The sequence below is a fragment of the Hyaena hyaena genome, unplaced genomic scaffold (assembly GCF_003009895.1).
Source record: "Hyaena hyaena isolate Hyena2069 unplaced genomic scaffold, ASM300989v1 scaffold_264, whole genome shotgun sequence".
Taxonomy (NCBI): Eukaryota; Metazoa; Chordata; class Mammalia; order Carnivora; family Hyaenidae; genus Hyaena; species Hyaena hyaena.
Window position 1 is genome coordinate 1,556,006 of NW_024080894.1, and position 20,865 is coordinate 1,576,870.

Sequence of the window (20,865 nt, forward strand, 5' to 3'; positions counted from 1 at the left end):
CTTCAGAATAGCTTTGTTTTGATACTATCAGTATAGAGTACAAAGATTCAGTTTCAAATTTTGCTTTTTGCTTTGCTTTTCACAGAATTAAGTTAGCACTTGTGAAATCAAATATCTGGGTGCTCCATTCCCTGGGGCTTACTTTGATTTGTTTTATACAGTATTTAAGACAAAGCGTCCCCCCAGTTGCTGCCATGGTGGACACCAGAACTGTCACTGAGGTCCTTCCTCGCCTGATTAATTAGTAATTGGGAGACACATTTTGGCAGCTTTCATTTCCCTATTATTTTCTCTAGTTTGACACAAAACCCTGTCAGAAGCACCACTATTTGAACTGTACCCCTCTTAGTGCTGGGTCACTAAATTTTAATAAATGGAGCCCCCGCCAGAAAACTACTGAAATAGGCATAAAAGTTTATTGAAGCAGTAACAGTAAACAAATATATGAAGAAAACACTGAGTGCCACAGTATCTAAAACATTAATGATCTGTCTGAACCCAAGGGTTATTGGCAAGATTGCAGAACAGAAACCAAAAGAAAAGGCCTTTAATAAAACCACTGCTTTCATCTGTCTTTAAAATATATATATTAGTTAAATCAAGTAGACCAACACTTTGGTGCTACAGAGCCATACATCTGAGCCTCCTCCATTATCCCAGCCTGATGAATAAATTTATTGGGAGGCAAAGAGTGATTAGTGGCTACAGGAATACAGAACCCATCCAGAAGTCACAAAAGCTCTGTCTGAGCCAAACAAAGAAACATTTTTCAAAAAAGGTAAGGTAACGGACTTAAAATTGAAGCTAAAAAGACTGATACTTCAGAGACTTGCAAATAGCTACAGAATCAGTTTCAGGTTCTCCATCTCAAAGTGTCAGTCACTTCAAAAAAGCATCCTGCTACTATGGTGGCTCAGGACACTTGTGTGCCATGGCAGTGGCCATGCTGTGTGGGTCAGAGGTCACAGCTTCCACATTCCGACATCTGTCTGTATTTTCTTGCCCTGAAACAATAGAAGTGGAACTAGGCTCATTTGCTCTCACTTTGTTTAACCTAATTGTTAAACAAAAAGGAACATTTGCCCATATTTAGAAGTAGTTTTCCTTTTCTTCCCACCCCCATTTGTTTCCATAAAATTAAATACTATAAAAACTTAACCGAGAGGTTAAGCCCCCTATACATTCTTACAGTTCAGTAAATATGACAAAGTCATATATCCTACTGGTCTCTATGGAACATGAAACATCAAGTATCAGGTCTACCACCATCAAAATCTACATCACAACTTGCGTTATAATTATCCAGCCCAAATAAGCCATGACTTGGTTTTATTCAAACCATAAAGGTACATTTTAACAACATGACAAAATACTTTCCTTATATGTATTTTTATAGAAAGAAGCAAGAGCTAATGGTTAACTGTAGTTTCTACATAAATAGATAAGTCACTAATAAGACTTAGAATGAACATTCTGACAGCTCAGAAGCAACAAGAAAAAACAAAAATATTTGTTAGTCCATTTAAGACAAAAAGGTCACCTTGGACACTCAGTTATTCTAGTCTTCTCCATCAGCCAGTCAAAACAAAACAAAACAAAACAAAACAAAACAAAACATGGATGATGGATATCAGAGGGAAGCTTTTCAGTACACAAACTGTCAACTTATACCTGGACTTCAATAAGAAGTCCATGAGATATATACACATTTTTAAAACATGCATTTTATTTATTGCCTTTACAGTGCATCTGTAATTGCCAAAAATCCTACTTCTAATGAACTGAGGCAATCTGTGACATAAGTAGTTTTCAATCTGTGCCCAGTTTAATCAGACTGACTGAGTCAGGTTACTTTGAAATTAATCTTAAGGAAGTTCTGTTTTTACTGCAGTTCATGGGAATAATGTTCCCAGACATCATCAAACAGATGCAGTAGCAAGAAGTTTAGTATAAATTTTTGGTAAACTTTACTAGGCCACATGTTCTTCCAAATGTATCCCAAAATACAAAACCTGGTGGGAAATACAGCAGACTGTTGATATATTCTCACAATTTTAATAACAAATATGAATTTCCTTCCAACATAATTTTCTACGAGAACTCATAAGAATGGTTTAGAAATGAGAAACTGAACACCTATATCTCAGGGACAAAAAGGCTCTGAATTCATATAATGTTTCTGAAAGCACCCCAAATGTTTCATTTTTAAAAATACCTACATTTTTATCAGTACCTCTTATTAGAGAAAGATTCTTGGTACCGCTGAGCATTTGGGGGGAAAAATGCTGACATAAAAAGGGCTACTTAGAATAATTTAAAAAAAAAAAAAAAGGAAGTCACGATGGGGGGGGTAACTATAGGGGCTATTAATACAATACTTTGAAATTAACAATAAATTATAAGCTTCAAGAGAAAAATACACATGTAAACATGGTACAGCCCAATATTTAACACTAAAATATACGTAGGCTTAAAATGTATTATTACTAAAGCAAACCATCCTTTTTTTTCAACTAAACATAAGAAGATAACATTTCAAAGAGCTCACAAAAAACTTGATAGAACTTTAAATGTAGAGCCCTACAAAAATTATTATCAAGTGGTTTAGTCCTTTTCCATCGTCCATATTAATTTCCGGACCATTTTCATGAAAGAAAAAAAATCGGTCTTAAAACAAGATGGCTGCTTCTAAGAAAGAAAAAAAAAAAAAAAAAACCCGCTGATTTAATTGAAAGCCAAAAACCTAGCTTTTCTAAATCAGGGAACAAAAACTTAGTCATATTTTTTTCCTACTCTCCAAACATGTAGTCACACACACTTCCACATGAACACCTATAGATTACACTGTGCAGTTATTTAAAATTATTGATAGCAAAGTAATTTTTTAAGAAGGTCTAATCATCTTTGAATTCCAATAACATAACTGCCCAACGCAAAAACACAGAGGTATCACATGACCAAAATTCCCACTTATACTTCATAGCAGAATCATGATCATCAGTCATGGAAATCAGGTCACTTGATGAGTAATAATGGGAATAATACTGATGTATTTTTACATCTCTTAAAGAATGCCATCATAAAATGTCCGGTGGTATCCTGTTATAAACACATCAGTTGTACTGTACTTTTCAAAGTAAAAACCCTAGGAACTTAACTGTTAGGAGTCTCTCCTTGAATTGCACTTTGCTGACCTTCCCTGAAGCAAATGGTAGATAAATTCTATGACATACATAATAAATATTAAAAGCATCCCCTTACATTTTAAAATAATTTTTAAATAGATTTTCTTTAAAATCATTCAAAACTATTTTTATTTCTCACTTGAGTGGAAAATAAGACCTGACAGTAACATTTTCTTCCACCTGTCAACTGTCAATTGTATGAAGGATGTTTCTAAAGATGACAAAGGTTTATTTTTCCTTATTGAAAATGATAGAGTTCTACCTGAATGAAAGCTGAGGTAACCATCACTGTGGTACACTGGGTCTCTCAGCAACTAGCTAACTTAAATAGGAGTATTCACTATCTTAAAATAATGTTTTTATTGAAATCTATGGCTGTTTGAAAACTACAACCAAAAGCTTCAAAACCAAGATTTTATACCCACACATATTTCAGATTACAAAAGAGTGCACAGATTTCAGTAGTTTACAATAAATCCTTTAAAGTACAAAAAGGATTATAGATTATCAAGGATACTAAGACACAGGAACTTTTTTTCATTCACAATCAAACTATGCATAATAAAGTACCAAAAAAACCCCACATTATTACTTTGATATTTTAAACTAAGTTATTCTCTTGTTTTTGGCCTGCCTTGTTTATGACTGACTAAAGTTTGAAGACATAAATGCTGACAAATTTAAGAGGAAATAGATCTCCTAGTCGTGAGTAATATCCCATTCAGAAACACTGAAGTTCACATTAATCACAAGAAACTTTTCTACAAAACAGCTCAGGATATAGGTTGAGAAGCAAATGAAAATATAAATCTAATAATATAAATCAGGCCTTTAAAAGAGACAGTAATGCATGGATGTTTAGCTGTCTAAGACCACCATCATAAGACAAATTACTAAAAGTGAGTATTAGCACCTCATTTCTTATACTACTCTTAGAGGTTTTTATACCTGAACATGAAGGTGTTATCCGTCACAAATGATCAAAAGGCAATTTTTAATCAGTTCGAAAGACTGATCCTGTCTGAATATCCTGGGTAAGTGGCTGGGGCCTTCCTCACTGTACTTTAGGGACATACAAGCTTCCTTTTCAACAAGAACATTCTGATCAGAGCTGCTATTTTAATAGTTTGTATACTGTTTCTGAAAAGAATATTGATAATGTGGAATGAGTCAACACAGACTGGTTCATTACTAAAAATAAATATAGATTTAAAAATACTCATTGCCACCAGAAGTTACTCAAAACAAATACAAAAATGAAAAGGGTTAAATGGCATATTTTTAAAAAGCAAATCATTTATATTGGGGGAAAAAAAACACTAAACAATAGATAAATGCTACCCACATGTAAAATTCTGTTCTTAACATTTCTTACGTTTTGTTCACTTTGTATTTTAATGTATTCTCTTTCTCAAAGGTACATTCTTTAAGCATATACTTCTCCCAAGCTGGCGAAGGCCAGGACTCCTGAAGGACTAATTGTATTTATTCATTTTCTTGGCCCAGCATGAAGCTGGTAGCTGGCTTGGTTCACAGCAACAGGGGAAAAAGAAGGCGCTCATCGTTATCTGTCCCTATCCAACAGGAAATCAGGCCAGTGGACAGAATGCGATATAATGCCTGTTCAGAAGGCATCTTGCAAGATTAAATGGCAAGAAATTCACAAGGTTAATTTGCCCCCAAATAACTAAGTGCTCCTTCCAAACCTGATCCTCAGCCTTCAAAGGTGGAAGCCTCTACAGCTATTGATTATCAGCCAGAACACACATGGCAACAAGATATTCCTTCGGTGAGCCAATGGTTTAGTTAATGCCGCTAAAATCAACTAACAGGGGAGTAATGAACATCTGAAGGCTCTCTCTGATTCTTTTAATCACAGGGAGTTTATTGACCTTGGTATCATGCTGGAAATGCCAAACTAGACCGTACAGCCACGTGTGCCTGAAATAGCACTGATGTCCCAGTCACCTAAAAAACAAAAGACAGTTGACTATTTCTGAAAGCATATTTTGAATATATCATACAATGCATAAAACGGATGGACAAACATCTCAATAGTTAATTTTGCTTTCAAACTTATTTGGAAAAGTGGACAAAAACAAAAGGCATATTTGTCTTATACTAATTTGTAAAGTGAAAAAAAAAAAGGAGAGGGAAAGGATTCACTTCAGGTCTCCTACAAACGGATCAGGGTAAAAACAAGATATAAATCTCTGCCATACAGCTTCATTTTTATCCAAATGTCCACATAAATTCTGATGTAAATATCAACATAATAGAATTACCCAATTACATCTAATAAAGTGATACATTACATTGAGGCTCGAAGTTAATAAAGTTAAAAGATTCTAAATAATGTTTTTACTTGAAGAACTTTTATGTTTCTAACATATAAAATACTTCTAAAACATTTAAAATTTTGAAAGTAAAGTTAATCCTTTATAAATTCGGTGATAAAATTCATTCAAAACCAGGATCAACTTTCCATCTTTCCTCAAAACAAATTCTTAGATTTAAACCAAACTGATTTCATTTAAGTGTCGGTGGAAAAGGCACAGTGCTGGGACACTGGCATACATATAATAAAACGTTGATGGCTCAGATTTTGAAAAATAAAACAAGTTTCATTTTGATAGAAAAAGAAATAGTTGAGGGATTACGATTAGGAAAGAAAATGTTACCAGCTCTCTCTACTTAGCTGCTTACATATGATCTGTAACCCAGAAAGGTTTTGGAGTACTGGTCGAGAATTCACATCACTTTCACAACTCCAAGATTGCATGTTAACAAAACTAAATGGTGTCAATTACCTGCTACTCTAACATGAAATGTTTAATTTACAGGTCCCTACAAGAATTTTAAAAGTTCAAAGAAAACATACAATTAGGTTAAAATTTAGTGATCCCAGGTGAAGTACAGAGAGATTTCTTCCCATCAAAGTAGAACACTCCAAACTGGTGATACTCAGAACCTAACAGAAGCAAAGCACTAAGTGAGGAGAATCAGTATTCTTAAAGTATTATTTCACTATTCCATCCATAAATGCCAACCAGTAGGAGACGTGTTTAATTATCCTATCATCATTTTGGCAACTGGTCAAAAGAAACCAAAAACTTTTCAATATACACACAGTATTTAAGAGTATTCTCACTGGAAGCACCAAACTGTTTATAGCACTCTTCAGATTAAGAAGCATGTTCTTATACTGAGTCATCTCTATCTTTATAAGCATAGCTGCTACAGGAGAGTGTAAATAAAGTTTTATTACTGAAAGTCTCTTTAAAAGTTACTTAAAAGCTTTTATATTCTTAAAGAAATTAAAGACAAATAGTTTGTCTTTCTCAATGATTTTGAATTTCATTACTCAAAGTTACTTAGTAACATGCTGGTTCCGAATTCAGCATAACATTAAAAGGATCACTCTATTACTCTCACTATTTAGGTGGGATATAGACAACTTTCGAGATTTTTAAAATATAGAAGATGCATTTAGGCAAATGTTATCATATACTTCTAATCAGATTGATAGTTCTCAGTGGCTATTTCAGATATTTGTGCCAATTAAAAACATAAAATCAGTTTTTGGCTCACCACCCAATAAGTACTAGCAACGAAGAAGTCACCAGCATTTGAAAACTGAATATCCCCTTTCCGGAAGCAAACACCTAGGATGACAGATTCTACCAGTAAGACTATCTGATCAAGTAAGTTTAATATTTTTTTCCTCTGTTAATCTAGATCTATGATGCTTATGGTATCAATGGAGTCAGTAATGAAAACAATAAACTCCTACGATTACATAAGTTACCCTATAAGATATTTAAACCCTGTGATCAAGATGTAATAGTTAATTTCTAATTGTGTTTAAACATAATTTCAAATTCAAGTGCATTAGAAGTCAAAATACTTCATTTTACCAAAGTATCCCTTATTATCAGCTTGTCTACTGAACTTTTGTTATCTAAGAAAAAAATATTTTTTAAATCTACTTAAGTTGCAATTAAAGATTTCAACTTTTTTCCAAAAGATTAAGTCTTCTGATCTATAGGTTTAGCCAATTCTAAAAAATTGGACTTGTATAAAATCAGAAGGCACGGCTTGCCTTCTTTCCAAAATGATAGCATTAGTATTGAAAATAAATGAAAATAAATGTAGAATGTAAAATGAATTTATAATATTTAGTCAACCCCTACAAATTTTCTAAAATGTTTCTTCACTATCTTTTGAGAAAAACTGTTTGTTTCTAATTTAGTTATTTTGCCCTGGCTCTTTTTAAGTTACATCCAAGGTGAATTTTCTTAATACTTCAAAAAACACCATCTTCTTCAAAATTTCAGAGATAAATCTGCCTACCAGTCCCTACTTTTACAATTATGTTATTTTTTAAAATAAGTTTGACTGTGACAACATATGAAGATAAATGCGCCCACAAACCCCCAAGAATACTAAAGTTAGAGATGAATCTCTTGGGCAAGGGTACATCCTTCTTTCCTGTGAACATTATCAAAATGATAATGATCAAATAAAAAGGAATTCCCACCAAGCCTCAAATTAGAATACTGACTTGAGAATACCCTTGCTGTTTCAAAATTCTACAGATTAACTTTGTCTGGGCAGGTTCAAAGCCACCATGGCATTCTGAACAGAGTTTTCTACAGGCAGGGCAAATCTATTAAAAAACATGACCTGTGACAAAAATCAATGTGCTAATCTCAAACCAAACAACAGTATCAAAAGCATAAAACAGAGATAACCTAAGATAAAATGTCCTCAAACTAACTCAGACTAGCTTGACAGGTTAAGGAGGAGGGGTAAGTGGGGGTGCTGCTGATTCCTTCTGTTTTAGCCCAGGATGACTGGAACACCCAAGTAACCAAAGAAATTAACACTATGAGGAAAAGATCACACTGCGAAGTGTGGGGTGGGAAAGGAGACAACTAAGCACAAACCGTCCCACATTCAACTAACCAATTTCACTGTTGTTTTATTTAATAAGGCGCCGAAGTTTAGAAATAGAAATTCCTCTATTTCGTCTATGCTGTTTAATAAAGCCCAGGGGGGAATAAAACCAACCAACATAATGAGACTTGCTTTTAACACCATCACAACTGGAAAGCTTCCTCTATTTGTCTTGTCAGCTTTAATAAAAGCCATCTCCTCTGGCAGGATGGCTTCTCTTTCTTTTCCTAATAGTGGTAAGTGGCATGTCAAAGAAGAAATAGCTTCCCATCCCACCACCCACCTCCGTGAGACTTCTTTTTTTTTTTTGGTAACCAAACTTCCAAGGATGTCTCCACTTCTGTCAGGCGGTGCAATTTAGGATTTGGGCTACCTGGGTGTGACCATCTTTCCTGGGGTAGCAAGGGGTGGCAGAGGGGCTCTCTGCCACTGGTCGACTGCTTCTGGGGAAATCCGCCCATCTTCATCTGAGCTGATACTACTTCAGGAGGGGAATCTCTCCCGTGTCTGCATAAGTGGGGGAAGGCGGGAAGCCGACGGACAAGGCCGCCGGGAGGTAGGAAGAACTGGAGACGCCCGCCGGCCCCCTCTCCCCGTGCGCGTTGGGCGCGCAGCAACCAAGAACTATACCCTCGGTCACCCGCCTCTCTCCTCCCAACTTCCACTCCAGCGCAAGGGAAAACCTGGAATTTTAGGTATGATGGATGCTATTTCCCTCTTAGGCGGGCACCGAAGCCAGCCCGCACCTGGAAGCTGGCCTCCGTCCGGGAGAGGCAGAGCATTATGGGCCCAGCGAGGCCGCCTGCTGCCCACAGGCCGGGGAGAAAGTAGGGCTCGGAGCTGCTCTGGATCCGGAGAGGTTCGCCCGGCACTCTGGACAATCCTCACCCCTCCCCGCTTCTAGAATCCCTGAACAAGGGACGTCCGCGGGTGGCCAGGGTGCAGCAGGCGCGCTAGGGCGGCCCCGGGCGCCCGCCTCTAGCCTCCCGCATACCCGACAAGCTTCGGGGATGCCTACAAAACGGTTCCAGGTAATTGCGCGTGTTCCTCCGGCCGCACACCGCCAGGCCGTGGACTTAGAGCTCCCACCTCGCGTCCCCGCCAACTCCAGCAGCTCGCTCCGCACACATGACGTAACCCGGCATTAGATCAAACTTTCTGGCACCTTGAGCCCATGGGGGGTGAGGAGGTGGGAGAATCCTCTCCACAGCCAGGCGCGTCGGGCCAACAGGGGCCCAGGGGCCGGACGATTGCCTCGCAGTTAAAGAGGAAAATAAAAACCTAAAGCTTCCGCTTCCCAGCCCCCCTCTCATGCCTCAGCCCGTGCGCTTTCTGAACACACCGAGAAAGGGAAGAAAATTTTAAAAAACACACACACGTACAAAAGTTTAGGGATGTTCGGAGGGTTCTGCCTGCAGTCCCCCTGTGCCCCCACGCTCCACACGGGGACTCCTGGCGGCGCGCGCCCGAGGCTCCCGGTGCCCCAGCGCGACGCCCGGATCGAGATGCCGGCCGGCTTGCCGGGGTGAGGAAGCGGAGGAGTCTCGACTCCCCAGCTCCCGCCTTTTCCGAGTCTCCCCGCGCTCTGCAGAGGCCGCGGGTCTGGGCAGCCCCGGAGACTCCCCGGGACTCCCGGCCTCTCTGAGGCAGCTTAACAAAGAGAGGCGCGACGGGTGCGCTTCCTGTGGGCGCCTCCAAAGCCACGAGCGCCGGGGCGACGCAGGCTCCGAGAGCGCGCGCCGCCGGCGGCTGTGCGCGCCGGTCCCCGCCGCCTCCGCCACTCTTCCGCAGGGCGCCGAGGCCCGGGTATCCGCGGCGCTGCGCTCCCCCTGTTACCTTACCTGGGGTTGCTGCTGTTCCAGTAGACGGCGTAGCGGTCGGCGACGGCCTTGGAGCCTGGGTCCTGGCTGAGCACACACATCCAGAGCACCAGAAACACCAGCGTCAACATCTCCACGTGCAACATCACTCCTGGCCAGCGGCGGAGCCCCGGACCAGCCACTCCGGGGAAAGAGCAGGGATCCGGAGGGAGGGAGGGAAGGGGAGAAAGAGAGCGGGAGCCAAATAAATATGAATAAATAAGAATGAAGAGTGGCGAGAAAAGAAAGAGGCGCACACCAAGGTGGGGAGGGGAAGGAGAACGAGAAGAGAAGACGGTGGGGGTTGGGAGGGGGTAAAGACAAACTCGCACCCCCACTGGAGGGTTCAGGAGGAAAAAAGGAATCACAAGATGGAGAGAAGCATGCGTGTGTGCGGTGGCGGCGGCAAAGGCGGGGGAAGGGGTGCCAAGCTGTGTCTCAGCGGCGGCAGCAGGCCGGCCACCCCGGGAGAAGGAGGTGCGCGCCGGGCCAGGCGGCGGCACCGCGGGTTGGGGCAGGCGGCGGCGCACGCTGCAGTCACCGGGAGTCGCGCGCCGCGGCCGCGGGGAGACATACACTGGCCCGCCGGGCCCGGCTCAGCGTCGGCGCCGCAGGCTGCGCACGGCTCCGCCGCCGCCCAGGGCCCTCGCGCTGCGCCCCGCTTCGCTCCAAGTTACTTTGGCGGCCGGTGAGAAACTGCAGAAGGACGGCTCCGTGTGGATGCAAGGCTTCGCGCCTGTGGTCCCGGAGTGGAAGAAACCCCTTCCCCCGCCTCCTCTGCGCCTTAACCGCGAGACCCCCCCCCTCCGGCAATCTCCGAGGAGTCGTAGGTGCTGCGGGTTCGGGGCGGTGCGCCGAGAAGGGTGGGGATTCAGAGCCACAAACCCAGCCCCGCCGGCGTCCTGGAACTGGTTAAGCGGCAGCTAGGCTGGCGAGGAGCGGTCTTGCGTTGGAAACCTCAAAGAAAAGTTTGGCTCTTCGTGTCTTCCGGCAGGCCCCCCGGCGGAGTCGGACTGCGGCGGCGGGCGACGACGCCCCGGGCACTGGCGGAGCCTGGGGGGTTTCTCGAGCGTGCTTTGCTGGGCCGGGTGTGGGTGCACCAGAGTGAATGCGGAGCAGAGGTTACGAACCAGCCGGCCGGGCGGAGCTGGGAAGCCCAAACCTGCAGGACGACGCCAACCCAACTGTTAGGCTGGAGAGCGAGAGGGGAAAACAATCACTTTTAAATGATCCCTCCAACTCCTGGATGGGCTGGTGTCAGTCTCCGATCGCCTTCCGGGAGCAAGAGTGAGCCCGCGGACGCGGTGCCAAAAGCCTCGGGTGAGCGCTCAGAAGTGTCCCTGCGACTCCGACGGGTCCGGCCCCAAGCCCGACAACTTGTAGAGATGCATCAATCAGTTTGAAATGGGAAAAGAGGAAGAAAAGAGAGAGCGCAGGAGCGAGTGGCACCTCCCCGCTGACTACATCAGAAAACCTTCCCGATCCTCCGGCAGCTGCTCCTCTTTCCCTCCTCGGGCACAGCAGCAACAAGAGGTGAACACCACCAAATCCTAAAACCCTCTACCAGGCGGGAAAATAAACTTGAGTGCAGCAGCAGCAGCAGCACGAACAGTCCGGGAGGGATTGAAATGACTGGCGAGAAGTGGAAAGAGGTAAAAGTCAGTTTTGCAAAAGAGAGAAAAAAAAAAAAGAGAGAGAGAGAGAAAAAATGCTTTATGGGAAAAATCTCCTCGGGCACGCCCCCTCGTTAATGACCTGCGTGTAAAGCCGATAGCAGCGGCGACCCAGCCGCCGCCGCCGCCGCACCCGAGCGCAAGGCCGCGCGCGTGAACGTGGACGTGGGCGGCGCGGAGGCTGGGGGTGGGCGCCCAGGCGTGTAGCGCAGGGAACGGGGCAAGCGGGCGGCGCGAGCACGGGGTGAGCTCCGGACCTAGCAGGGGGAGGCGCCGCCAGCCCGCGCCCAGCCACCGCTGCTGCCGCCGCGGCCCGGGTCATGTGGGCTCCTTTTTTTTTTTTTTTTTTTCTTCCCTCCCCTTGCAGTTTACTTGGAAAGCGGGGGGGTGGGGAGGGTGGCTGGAGCAGCCAGTCAGCGAACGGCCTGGTGTTTGCTTACAGGTCGGGGTTTTTTCCTCTCTCTTCACTCCAACAGGATTGGTTTGTTCCACGAGAAAGAGGCGTTTTCTTAACCTCCTCCCTTCCCCACGCCTCCTACGCCCCTCCCCGGCCCCACCTTCCAGAAACCTGACTAATTGAATTACTGGGAGTGCCGCGGCGCCCTCTCCTCCGCCCGAACCCAGCAGCCGCACGTAACCCTTTGGATGCTGAATTCCGTCTGGGCCGAGGAATGATTTGACATCTTTTTACCTGAGAGTGAGGTCTTTCCGTTACAATGGGACCGGTTTCCGTCCTGTAGCCGGCGAGCCAAAATCTGTCTCCCAGGCCCCGCAGGTGACGCGAAGTCCCAGCAGACAGACTGGCAGGGAGCCTCGGTGGATGCGTGTTCTCGTAAATCTCTACCCTGTTCGCAGCGCGCGTTACCCAGCGCCGCGTTATGCTGGAAACCTGAGCATCTCTCCTGTGCCTTTCAACTCGCCTCTTATTACCAGAGTCCTAAAGGTTCACGAGCAGGAAGCAAGACTTTTCTTTAACGTGATGCTCTGAAAACACATTTTTTAAATTGAGGAAATCAGTGTAAAGTGATTACAATTCAGTGCGATCCTTCGGCAGGAAGGAAATGAATGCGGCGGCGGGGAGCGGGCGGGGGGGGGGGTGCATCAGAAATTCCTTACACCTTTTACATTTCAACCCCGAGGTTGGTTCGCTGCCTACTCCCCGAAGGATAAATTCTTTGAAAATACCCGATGCGGGAAGAATCCCGGGTCCTAATAGGAGTTCTTTTATTATTGGAAAAGGCCTCGCGTTCCCGGACTTCTAGAGCAGGTTGCAGCATCTGGGTCCCTGGCGGCCGCCGAAGCACGATCGCTTGACAGCAAGGCGGTCCCAGCGCCTCGGGACGCGTCCTCCTGCCGTCCAGCGCCCGGGAAGCCCGCCCGGGGTTCGGCGCTCTGAGCACCAACCCCTCGAGACTTCCCCTTGCGGGGCTCCGAGGGCTCGGGCCCTCATGATACTATTCCCTCCTGCTCTTTAGGGAGTTTGCTGCCTCGGTGGGAAGGGCTGATCCCAAGAAAACAAGCAGTTTAGTTTTGCTTTCAAACCTTTCTGTTTCCCCCTTTACTTATTAGCCCAATAAAATCAAATTATCACGTTCCCGACCTCCCTCCTGTCTTTACAGTTTTCTGACTCAGACCTGAGAGGCGCTTCGAATCTGTTTGGAAGCGTCCAGACGCCCTCCAGTGGTGGGCCTGAAGTCCGCACCCAGCGGGGGTATTGCCTGCAGCTCAGCCCGGATTGAGTTCCGTGGAGAACCTGGGGTCAAGATCATTAACGACTTGAGGGCAAAGGAACAGCTCACGTTGGCATGGAATTACCTGGACATAATGAGCTCTTGCCTAAAAGTTGAGTCGTTTCTCAGTTGCAGAAATTTTTCTTACCTGAAAAGATCCTGAAATTGTCCTAGGAAAGTAATTCCTCTCCTTGTGACCAGGTATAAACTGCCCTCCTGTGTACTTATTGACTTCATGACCACCCCAAGAAACCAACCACCTTCCTAATTTTTAAAAAAAGAAGAAAATTTAGCATATTAACACAAATGTTTGTCTGCCATTTGTATATTTCACAAAATTCCAGGCGTCGGAAAGCGGAAAACTAAAGCCAGTGAACTAAAGGATAAGCAGTTAGTTTTGAAACTAAATTTTTATTTAAAACTTTATTTTCCCCCCACTCCCAGGCCCCGGTCTGTAATCTTGTTGATGTTCAAGTTCTTGGACTGTTTTGCGGTGCATTTGTTTTTTCCTTTGCAGGGTTGATGCATCTCTTTTCTCAGCCTTTCTGGAGGAGCTGTACCAAGTGCTCAGGTGACTGAGGCAGTTTTGCAGGAAGTGTTCTGGACTCTTTTAAGGGACATGTGTATCTTAAGGAAGAAGAGAATTCACACTCCTATCTTGGGGAAAATGCTGATCCTCATCAGAAAGTCTTTTTAGTCAGGGAAATATCAGGTGTCAGGGAGTTAGCAAGCTGGCTTCCTGTGGTGTCAAAGCCAAAGCAGTAAAAAATATATATATATATATATATATATATATATATATATCCACTTATTTCTATTTGAAACTCATATTGCAAATGTGAAAATTCAACCTATCAAAAGAACATAGATGTCCTAATATTTTCAATATCTCTAATTTGCTTAAAGTCTGGATAGTCCAAATTTTAAACAGAAAAAAAGATCATACATTATGGTCTGAAAGTGATTCAAGGAGTTGGAATAAAAGACACTGGAACTGTTTCAGAACATAACTCAAATGTCTATGTGAAATAATTCATAAAACAAATGCCTCCTTCTGGGATGATATACCCAAGTAATTGCTGATATTCGAGTAAGCAGCAATGTGATAGATAGATACTTAGATGGACTTTGAAGAGGTATTATTAGCCATACATTCATCACTGGACAATGTGACTTTGTCTCTTCAGGAAAATATTTAAGGTATTTGAATTTACACAAATCAGTATTCTACAAAATAGCTATATTATGATTATCCCATTGTTACAGTGGCAATGACTCTTAATCAGGCTTTTGGAAGGTAAATAGCATTCTGCCAAGTGTAGAAGGAGGTTGAGTTATGACCGAAAGAAAACAGCAAGCTAAAAACCTGGAGGAATAAAAGTTTAGAGAGTGTTCCAAAGGTTTTGCATTGAAAAAACTTGAATGGGATTGTAGGGAGCTGAGACCTGAAAAGTCTGTTAAGAATGGACTGTAAAAGGGCTTAACTGCAATCTAAAAATGTTTGAACTTACAGCTACAGGCAACCAAATGCACTGATGGTTTTAAAACAAATGACAGGTAATAGTCATTACACATCAAAATATGAACAGGGTGGATTTATTTACATGCTTTTTTATTCTTTTTTTTTTTTTTTTTTTTTTTGGTCTTGAACTATCTAGACTGGTGTTCTAATCTTGGCTACAAATTAGAGTCACCTAGGGAGCTTTTTTAAAAAGAACAATGTTGGGGCACCAGGTGGCTCAGTCGGTTAAGAGCCCGACTTTGGCTCAGGTCATGATCTCACTGTTCGTAGGTTCGAGCCCACATCAGGCTCTGTGCTGACAGCCAGCTCAGAGCCTGGAGCCTGTTTCAGATTCTGTGTCTCCCTCTCTCTCTGACCCTCCCCTGCTCATGCTGTGTCTGTCTCTCTCTCAGAAATAAATAAAGACATTATAAACTTAAAAATAAAAAAAGAACAATGTCAGGGCCCCACTTCCTGCTCCTACTCTTCTGTAAATTTTAGAAGCTCCCCAAGGAATTCTAAGGAGCTTAGAGAACTGAGAATCAGTGATCCAGGTAATTTTTTTTACCTTAACTACTTCAGGATTTCAGGCAGAAAAGTAAAATCTGTACTTATTTGTCTACAATGTTTCAACTAACCATCAAGGCAAGAATGTTGACACTTCAGAGAACTGAACTTTATGATCCTATTAAACTGAAGTGATCCTTTCAGGGGCACCTGGGTGGCTCAGTCAGTTAAACATCTGACTTCAGCTCAGGTCATGATCACGGTTCCTGAGTTCGAGCTGCACTTCAGGCTCTGTGCTGACAGCTCACAGCCTGGAGCCTGCTTTGGATTCTGTTTCCTTCTCTCTGCCCCTCCCCTGCACATGCTCTGTCTCTCTCTCAAAAATAAGTAAACATTAAAAATAAAAAAAAATAATAAAATAGTTTTCACATGGCAGGAAAGGGAATGCCGTGTCAAAGATGATTCGGGTTAATCTTTTTTGAACTAGTTTGGTTGAAGCAGAGTTCTGTTAGGTCAAGTGTCCAGATGAAGTAATGAAACAAGCTAGTAAATCAAATCCCACAGTCCACAGACTAAGCAACTCTTGCTTAATACAGTAAGTTAGAACTGACGCCAGAAGAGATAATAAAGGAAATAAACTCAAGAATAAAGATTAAGGAAATAACAATTAAACAGAAAACTTTCTAACAGATGACTAACATAATGGTATTTAAGCTAACCCTGCTATGTACCTTCCTAGAACATTAAGGATTCGTTCCAAAACCCCAAGAAACCCAGGTCCTGTCACCAAACTGTCACCCAGCTATCCTGCCTGTACACCAAAGTTATTTAATGAAGACTTTGCCCCTCCTCACACCATTTTATAACCAGTTTCTCAGAATCTCGAGAAATAACTACTTGCTAGCTTTTCTCTACTTGGAGAACTATGGAAATGCTCCTTTTCTATTTCTGATCTAGCTGTCTCTTCTGTGTACAACCTAAAAGGAAAAACAAAACAAAAAAGCTGTCTACTACATGGAGTGTCCTGTCTCTACCTTTCGTCTTGTGACCAACTTCCATCATGAATTTTCCACTTTTCCACATTCTTTCTTTACTTTCCTGGTGCTTCTTGGGGTCCATTTCACAGCATCCCTTCTCTTAAAGTCTGGGGATAAGTAGAAGCAGTTTTACAAGTTGCTGCAAAATTCTGAAAAAGGCACTTTTTAATTTTTTTTATTTATGAACTCTCTGTTGTTTTGCCTGTTTCAAAACATAGGTTAAATAAGATCTACTTAGCCAACGTTTTAAACATACAGAAGTTTGGGCGGTCATTTTGATAAACAACTAAACCATATACTTAGTTACATATGTAAATATGTGTTATATTCCTGCGTATTACAAATGAGTATGTGCTTACATGTAATTTAAAAAGAAGCAAACAAGAACTAGTTGATTCAACCAATTTCCACATCACTTTTCATTATCTAAACTTCACTCTGTATACCATAGAGTTATGTGACCAATTTTCAACCATAAAGCTGAAATGGGTAGGTGATTTTATTCCCATACAAATTTTCATGGGGTCTTTACTAGTTGAATGGTATATACTTTGCAAGCTCCTGTATGTCCCCTCTTCAAGTTTTTAAATAAAAATCACCAAATAAAATGTATCTGCATTTTACAAATCTAATCCATCAACTAGCATAAAGGACACTGTCCTAAAATGTTCTTTGTGAGTTGTTAAATAATACAACATTCTTTGCTTAAAAGAACATACATGACCGTGAATGAATATCACAAAAAAGTGTGTATTCATATTTTATTACAATGGCAATCAGAGACATCTATAACATAGCTTTATTTAAATAAAAATAAGTAACCTCTTCAGAAATAAAGTTAATGTGTGCTTTTCCTCTGTATTCACACTGATAACTAGTGTAATATTTTCATCCCATCAGTTCCATCATCATCCAAAAAGCAAATAACTGCATTTTTGTATTCTTTTACTAGCTTAGAGACTCAAAAGAAGCTAGAGTACCTACATTTCTTATTTTATATATATGTATAGCATATATAGGAGCATGTAGAGACAGATAAAGAGAGAGAACTTATTTTTTAATCAATTTTTACCCAACACTTTTGTCAACTTCTGGGAGAATTCTATTTAAAGACAATTAAGATCCCTTAGTCAGTGAACATGATTTCATAAAATAGGAAATGCTGTCTTTAAGCCTCTTTTTAGCTTGGGTCTTAGGCCCACCCCTACCCACACCCCCACTCCCCGATCTAAACTGGCTAAGCAAAGCAAAGTGTAGAATTATGGCAAACTAAGAAACCCTTTCCTCAAATTATATGTATTTTTTTCAGATAAAAGTGGGAGGATTTGTGTCCTAGCATTTCGGAATGTGGATATTGTTTTGTAGTCACCTAAATAATTGTCTCAGGAGGCTTTTTGTTTTGTTTTTGTTTTTGTTTGGTTTGGTTCTTTGTGGTTTTTGTATTGTCTTGTTTTCATTTCTCTTGGCCATCTTAGAAATGATCTTTTAAAATATACTATTAATTTTAGGAGAAAATTGTCCTTTTTACGGCAAATTATAACTCTATTCTGAGACTTCCAAATACCTTATGCCAACATTATAAATTTTATTGTGATGTTGTAAAGTTACAGTTAAGGTACAATTTTTTTAAACCATTTACTAGTTATAAAGCTGGTCACCATAGAAACCACTCTAAGTTAAGATCTTAGAACGTCAGATGATAATACAGATGGTTATCGGCCAAAACTTCTTTTAAATGAGAAATATCTAACTGAATTGGCCCTTTCTAAATTCAAGTCTGGGGAGGTAAGTGTGCTCTTAAAATGATGGCCTTCTAATCAGAGATAACCACTCTCTATTTCTGTTAGACTACCCCTTTTTTGGCATATGCTGTCTACTAAATTAAGTAGGATTTATTGGTTCAGCTAGATTCTGAATTGCTCTCTTTTCCTGTGGATTAGAAGAGTGCATTTCTTAGCCCTTTTCCTTGAAATCCACCCGGATCTTTCATGTGGACTATCTAGTATTCTGCACACTTCCAATGCTTAATAAATATTACATTACAATATTAGCATAATAATAAATCATCTTAAAGTACTACATGGGCTATTAAGTGAGATCCTATTCAGTTTGAGCCACGATATCAAAAAAGTTTTATTTTCTCTATACGCATACAAAGTAATTTTAAGACTCTCTTTCCATGAAATGCCCTTGCATCCACAAGATGTCTACATATTACAAAGTCAAGTGCTGAAATGTGTATCTTCCAGTGATGTATTTCATTTGTTCAGTTTACTATGGGACCTGAATTTGTCGTTTTAATAAGAAGAAATTTAAAATTGGGCAGACAAAAATAGAAATAGCACCATTTGTCAAGTAAATGCCCTTTTTCCAATGGCACTTGTGAAATTTTTATACAGGATTACAAGGCCAACAGTTAGGTAGTGTTCCTTTCCATTAAGAAGTTCTGCTTTGTCTGTGATTGGTTGTGTCACACAGACCTAGACTAACAGTCTCTGAAAACATGAGGATTTTCTTTACAGTTACAGAAGCAAAAATGAAGCCAAAAATATTTAATTACTACAATCTCATCCTAACTGGTTGCTTTGAGACAGGTTCTAGTTTGAAACTGCCATCAAGGCAAAAAAATGAAAATATTTTTCCTTCCAAAGGTATTGTTTATATATTGCACATTTTATCTACCTATATGTAAAACAAAGAGGATAAAAATAATGCATCATCTGTGGTAGACAGTAAAATGGCCAATGTGCTGGCCCTGTTACAGTAGAACTTTGTAGGTCACCTTTCCCATCAATAGATGGAGTCTGTTTTTCCTTGAATCTGAGCTGACCTGTGACTTGCTTTGGCTAATAGAATGTAGCAGAATAATGTTGGGCCAGTTTTGAACTATGCCTCAGGAGGCATTCAATCTTCTACTCTTTATTTAGGAACCCTGCCTAATTGCCATGTGGACAAGCCAAAGCTAGCCTTCTGGTTGATAAGAGACACATAGCTCCTTTACCCACATGGTCCCTACCAATCCCCAGAAGCAGAGCAATCTAGCTGATTGGCAGCTGCCAGCAAATGCATGATAAACTCCCAGCTGAGGCTGGAAGAACTGTACAGCTGAGCCCAGCCAGAACTGCCAACTCACAGAATCATGTTCTGAAAAACTGGCTCTTGTTTTAAGCCAATAAATTTTGGGGTGGTTTGTTATACAGCAATAGATAACAGCTACATCTTCTTCTTAAATTATTGGAAATAAAATCTTGAATATTATTCAGCCCACGTATATGTTATTCTTTTACAACTTTGATTTCCACTGCTGAGTTACTTAGTGTTAAACCTGCAGTTGACAATCAAAAGTTCCTGAATATTTCTAACAGGAATGTTTCTTTCTCCTATTTTATAAATTTCAGAGAGACTCTTCTTCTTTTTATTTTTTAGCCAAAAACTTATCCTGGGACCCTAAATGAACACAATTCACATTCAGGCCCTTCTGATCCTCTTTGGATAATGCCATTTGGTTAGAATAGCAAACAGGAGCAGGTGATTTGCCCGGAGGTAAATCATTCTTCTTCTAAAAACGTGGTGCCCAGCAGGAAAAATGAAAAGGTAAAATCAAAGGAAGCTATGTTTAGCTTCATCTCAAATCTCCACATCACTCACGACTATTGATTTAACATCATGGCACCTCCATATTTCAGCAGGAGGATCTGCCACAAGACAGAAGCTGTAGTGACCCTGTAAGGGTCATCTCACTGTCAAACTCAAATTACAACATCTCTGCTTTTGGCTGACAGCCATGGCAGGACAGGGGAAGCAGAGCTCTTTCCGTAGATAGAATAGATGTGTTTCAAGGAAGTGAGATACAAAGTGAAATTGTATATATCGAGTCTTATCTTCCTGTAAAGTTCTAGGTGAGAGGATGGCTTTGTCAAGGTCCCTTATGTGCATTCCCTCTAAGTCTGGGTACTGGCCCAGCCTTATCATGTGCACCATGTAGGGTGGAGACTAATCCACAAACCTGAAGTTGCCTTTTCAACATTCATTGTATTTTCATCCTCCACAGGATCCAAGTCATTGGCCACCCTTCCTTTCTGGGCCTTTCTTATCCTTTGGTATTGGTTATTCCTCTGTTTCAGAATCCTCTTTATTCATCTCCAACTAGATTCTTCTGGCTGTCAACTATGAGTCGCAGCCCAGTTCCAGGCACATAGTGAATACTTAGTATGTGTGGAATGAAAATCCATTCCTAAATATAGGTATTTTCCTTAGCAGCCTTTTTCTTCTTCCCTAACATAATCTTTAACAATCACATTCATACTCCCAGCTCCAATGATAGTTTCTTTATGCAACTATCTCAAGCCTTAGCTTTAGGATCTAATGCTTTCCATCATCAGACCCACATTCCCAGCCTTCTCATTTGCTTTCT

At 41.6% G+C, this 20,865-nt stretch overlaps 1 protein-coding gene across 1 annotated transcript in view; it reads right to left on the reverse strand.

The window, feature by feature from the left end:
• The window catches only part of EFNA5 (ephrin A5), a 283,207-nt gene extending 272,151 nt beyond the window's left edge, over positions 1–11,056 (reverse strand). Inside the window, exons 1-2 of the mRNA XM_039245605.1 lie at positions 10,681–11,056; positions 9,986–10,145 (exon numbers count right to left, since the gene is read on the reverse strand). Of these exons, the coding sequence (XP_039101536.1) occupies positions 9,986–10,145; position 10,681 (161 nt within the window). The 5' untranslated portion in view covers positions 10,682–11,056. The remainder of the gene's footprint in view (positions 1–9,985; positions 10,146–10,680) is intronic.
• Positions 11,057–20,865: the final 9,809 nt, after the last annotated feature.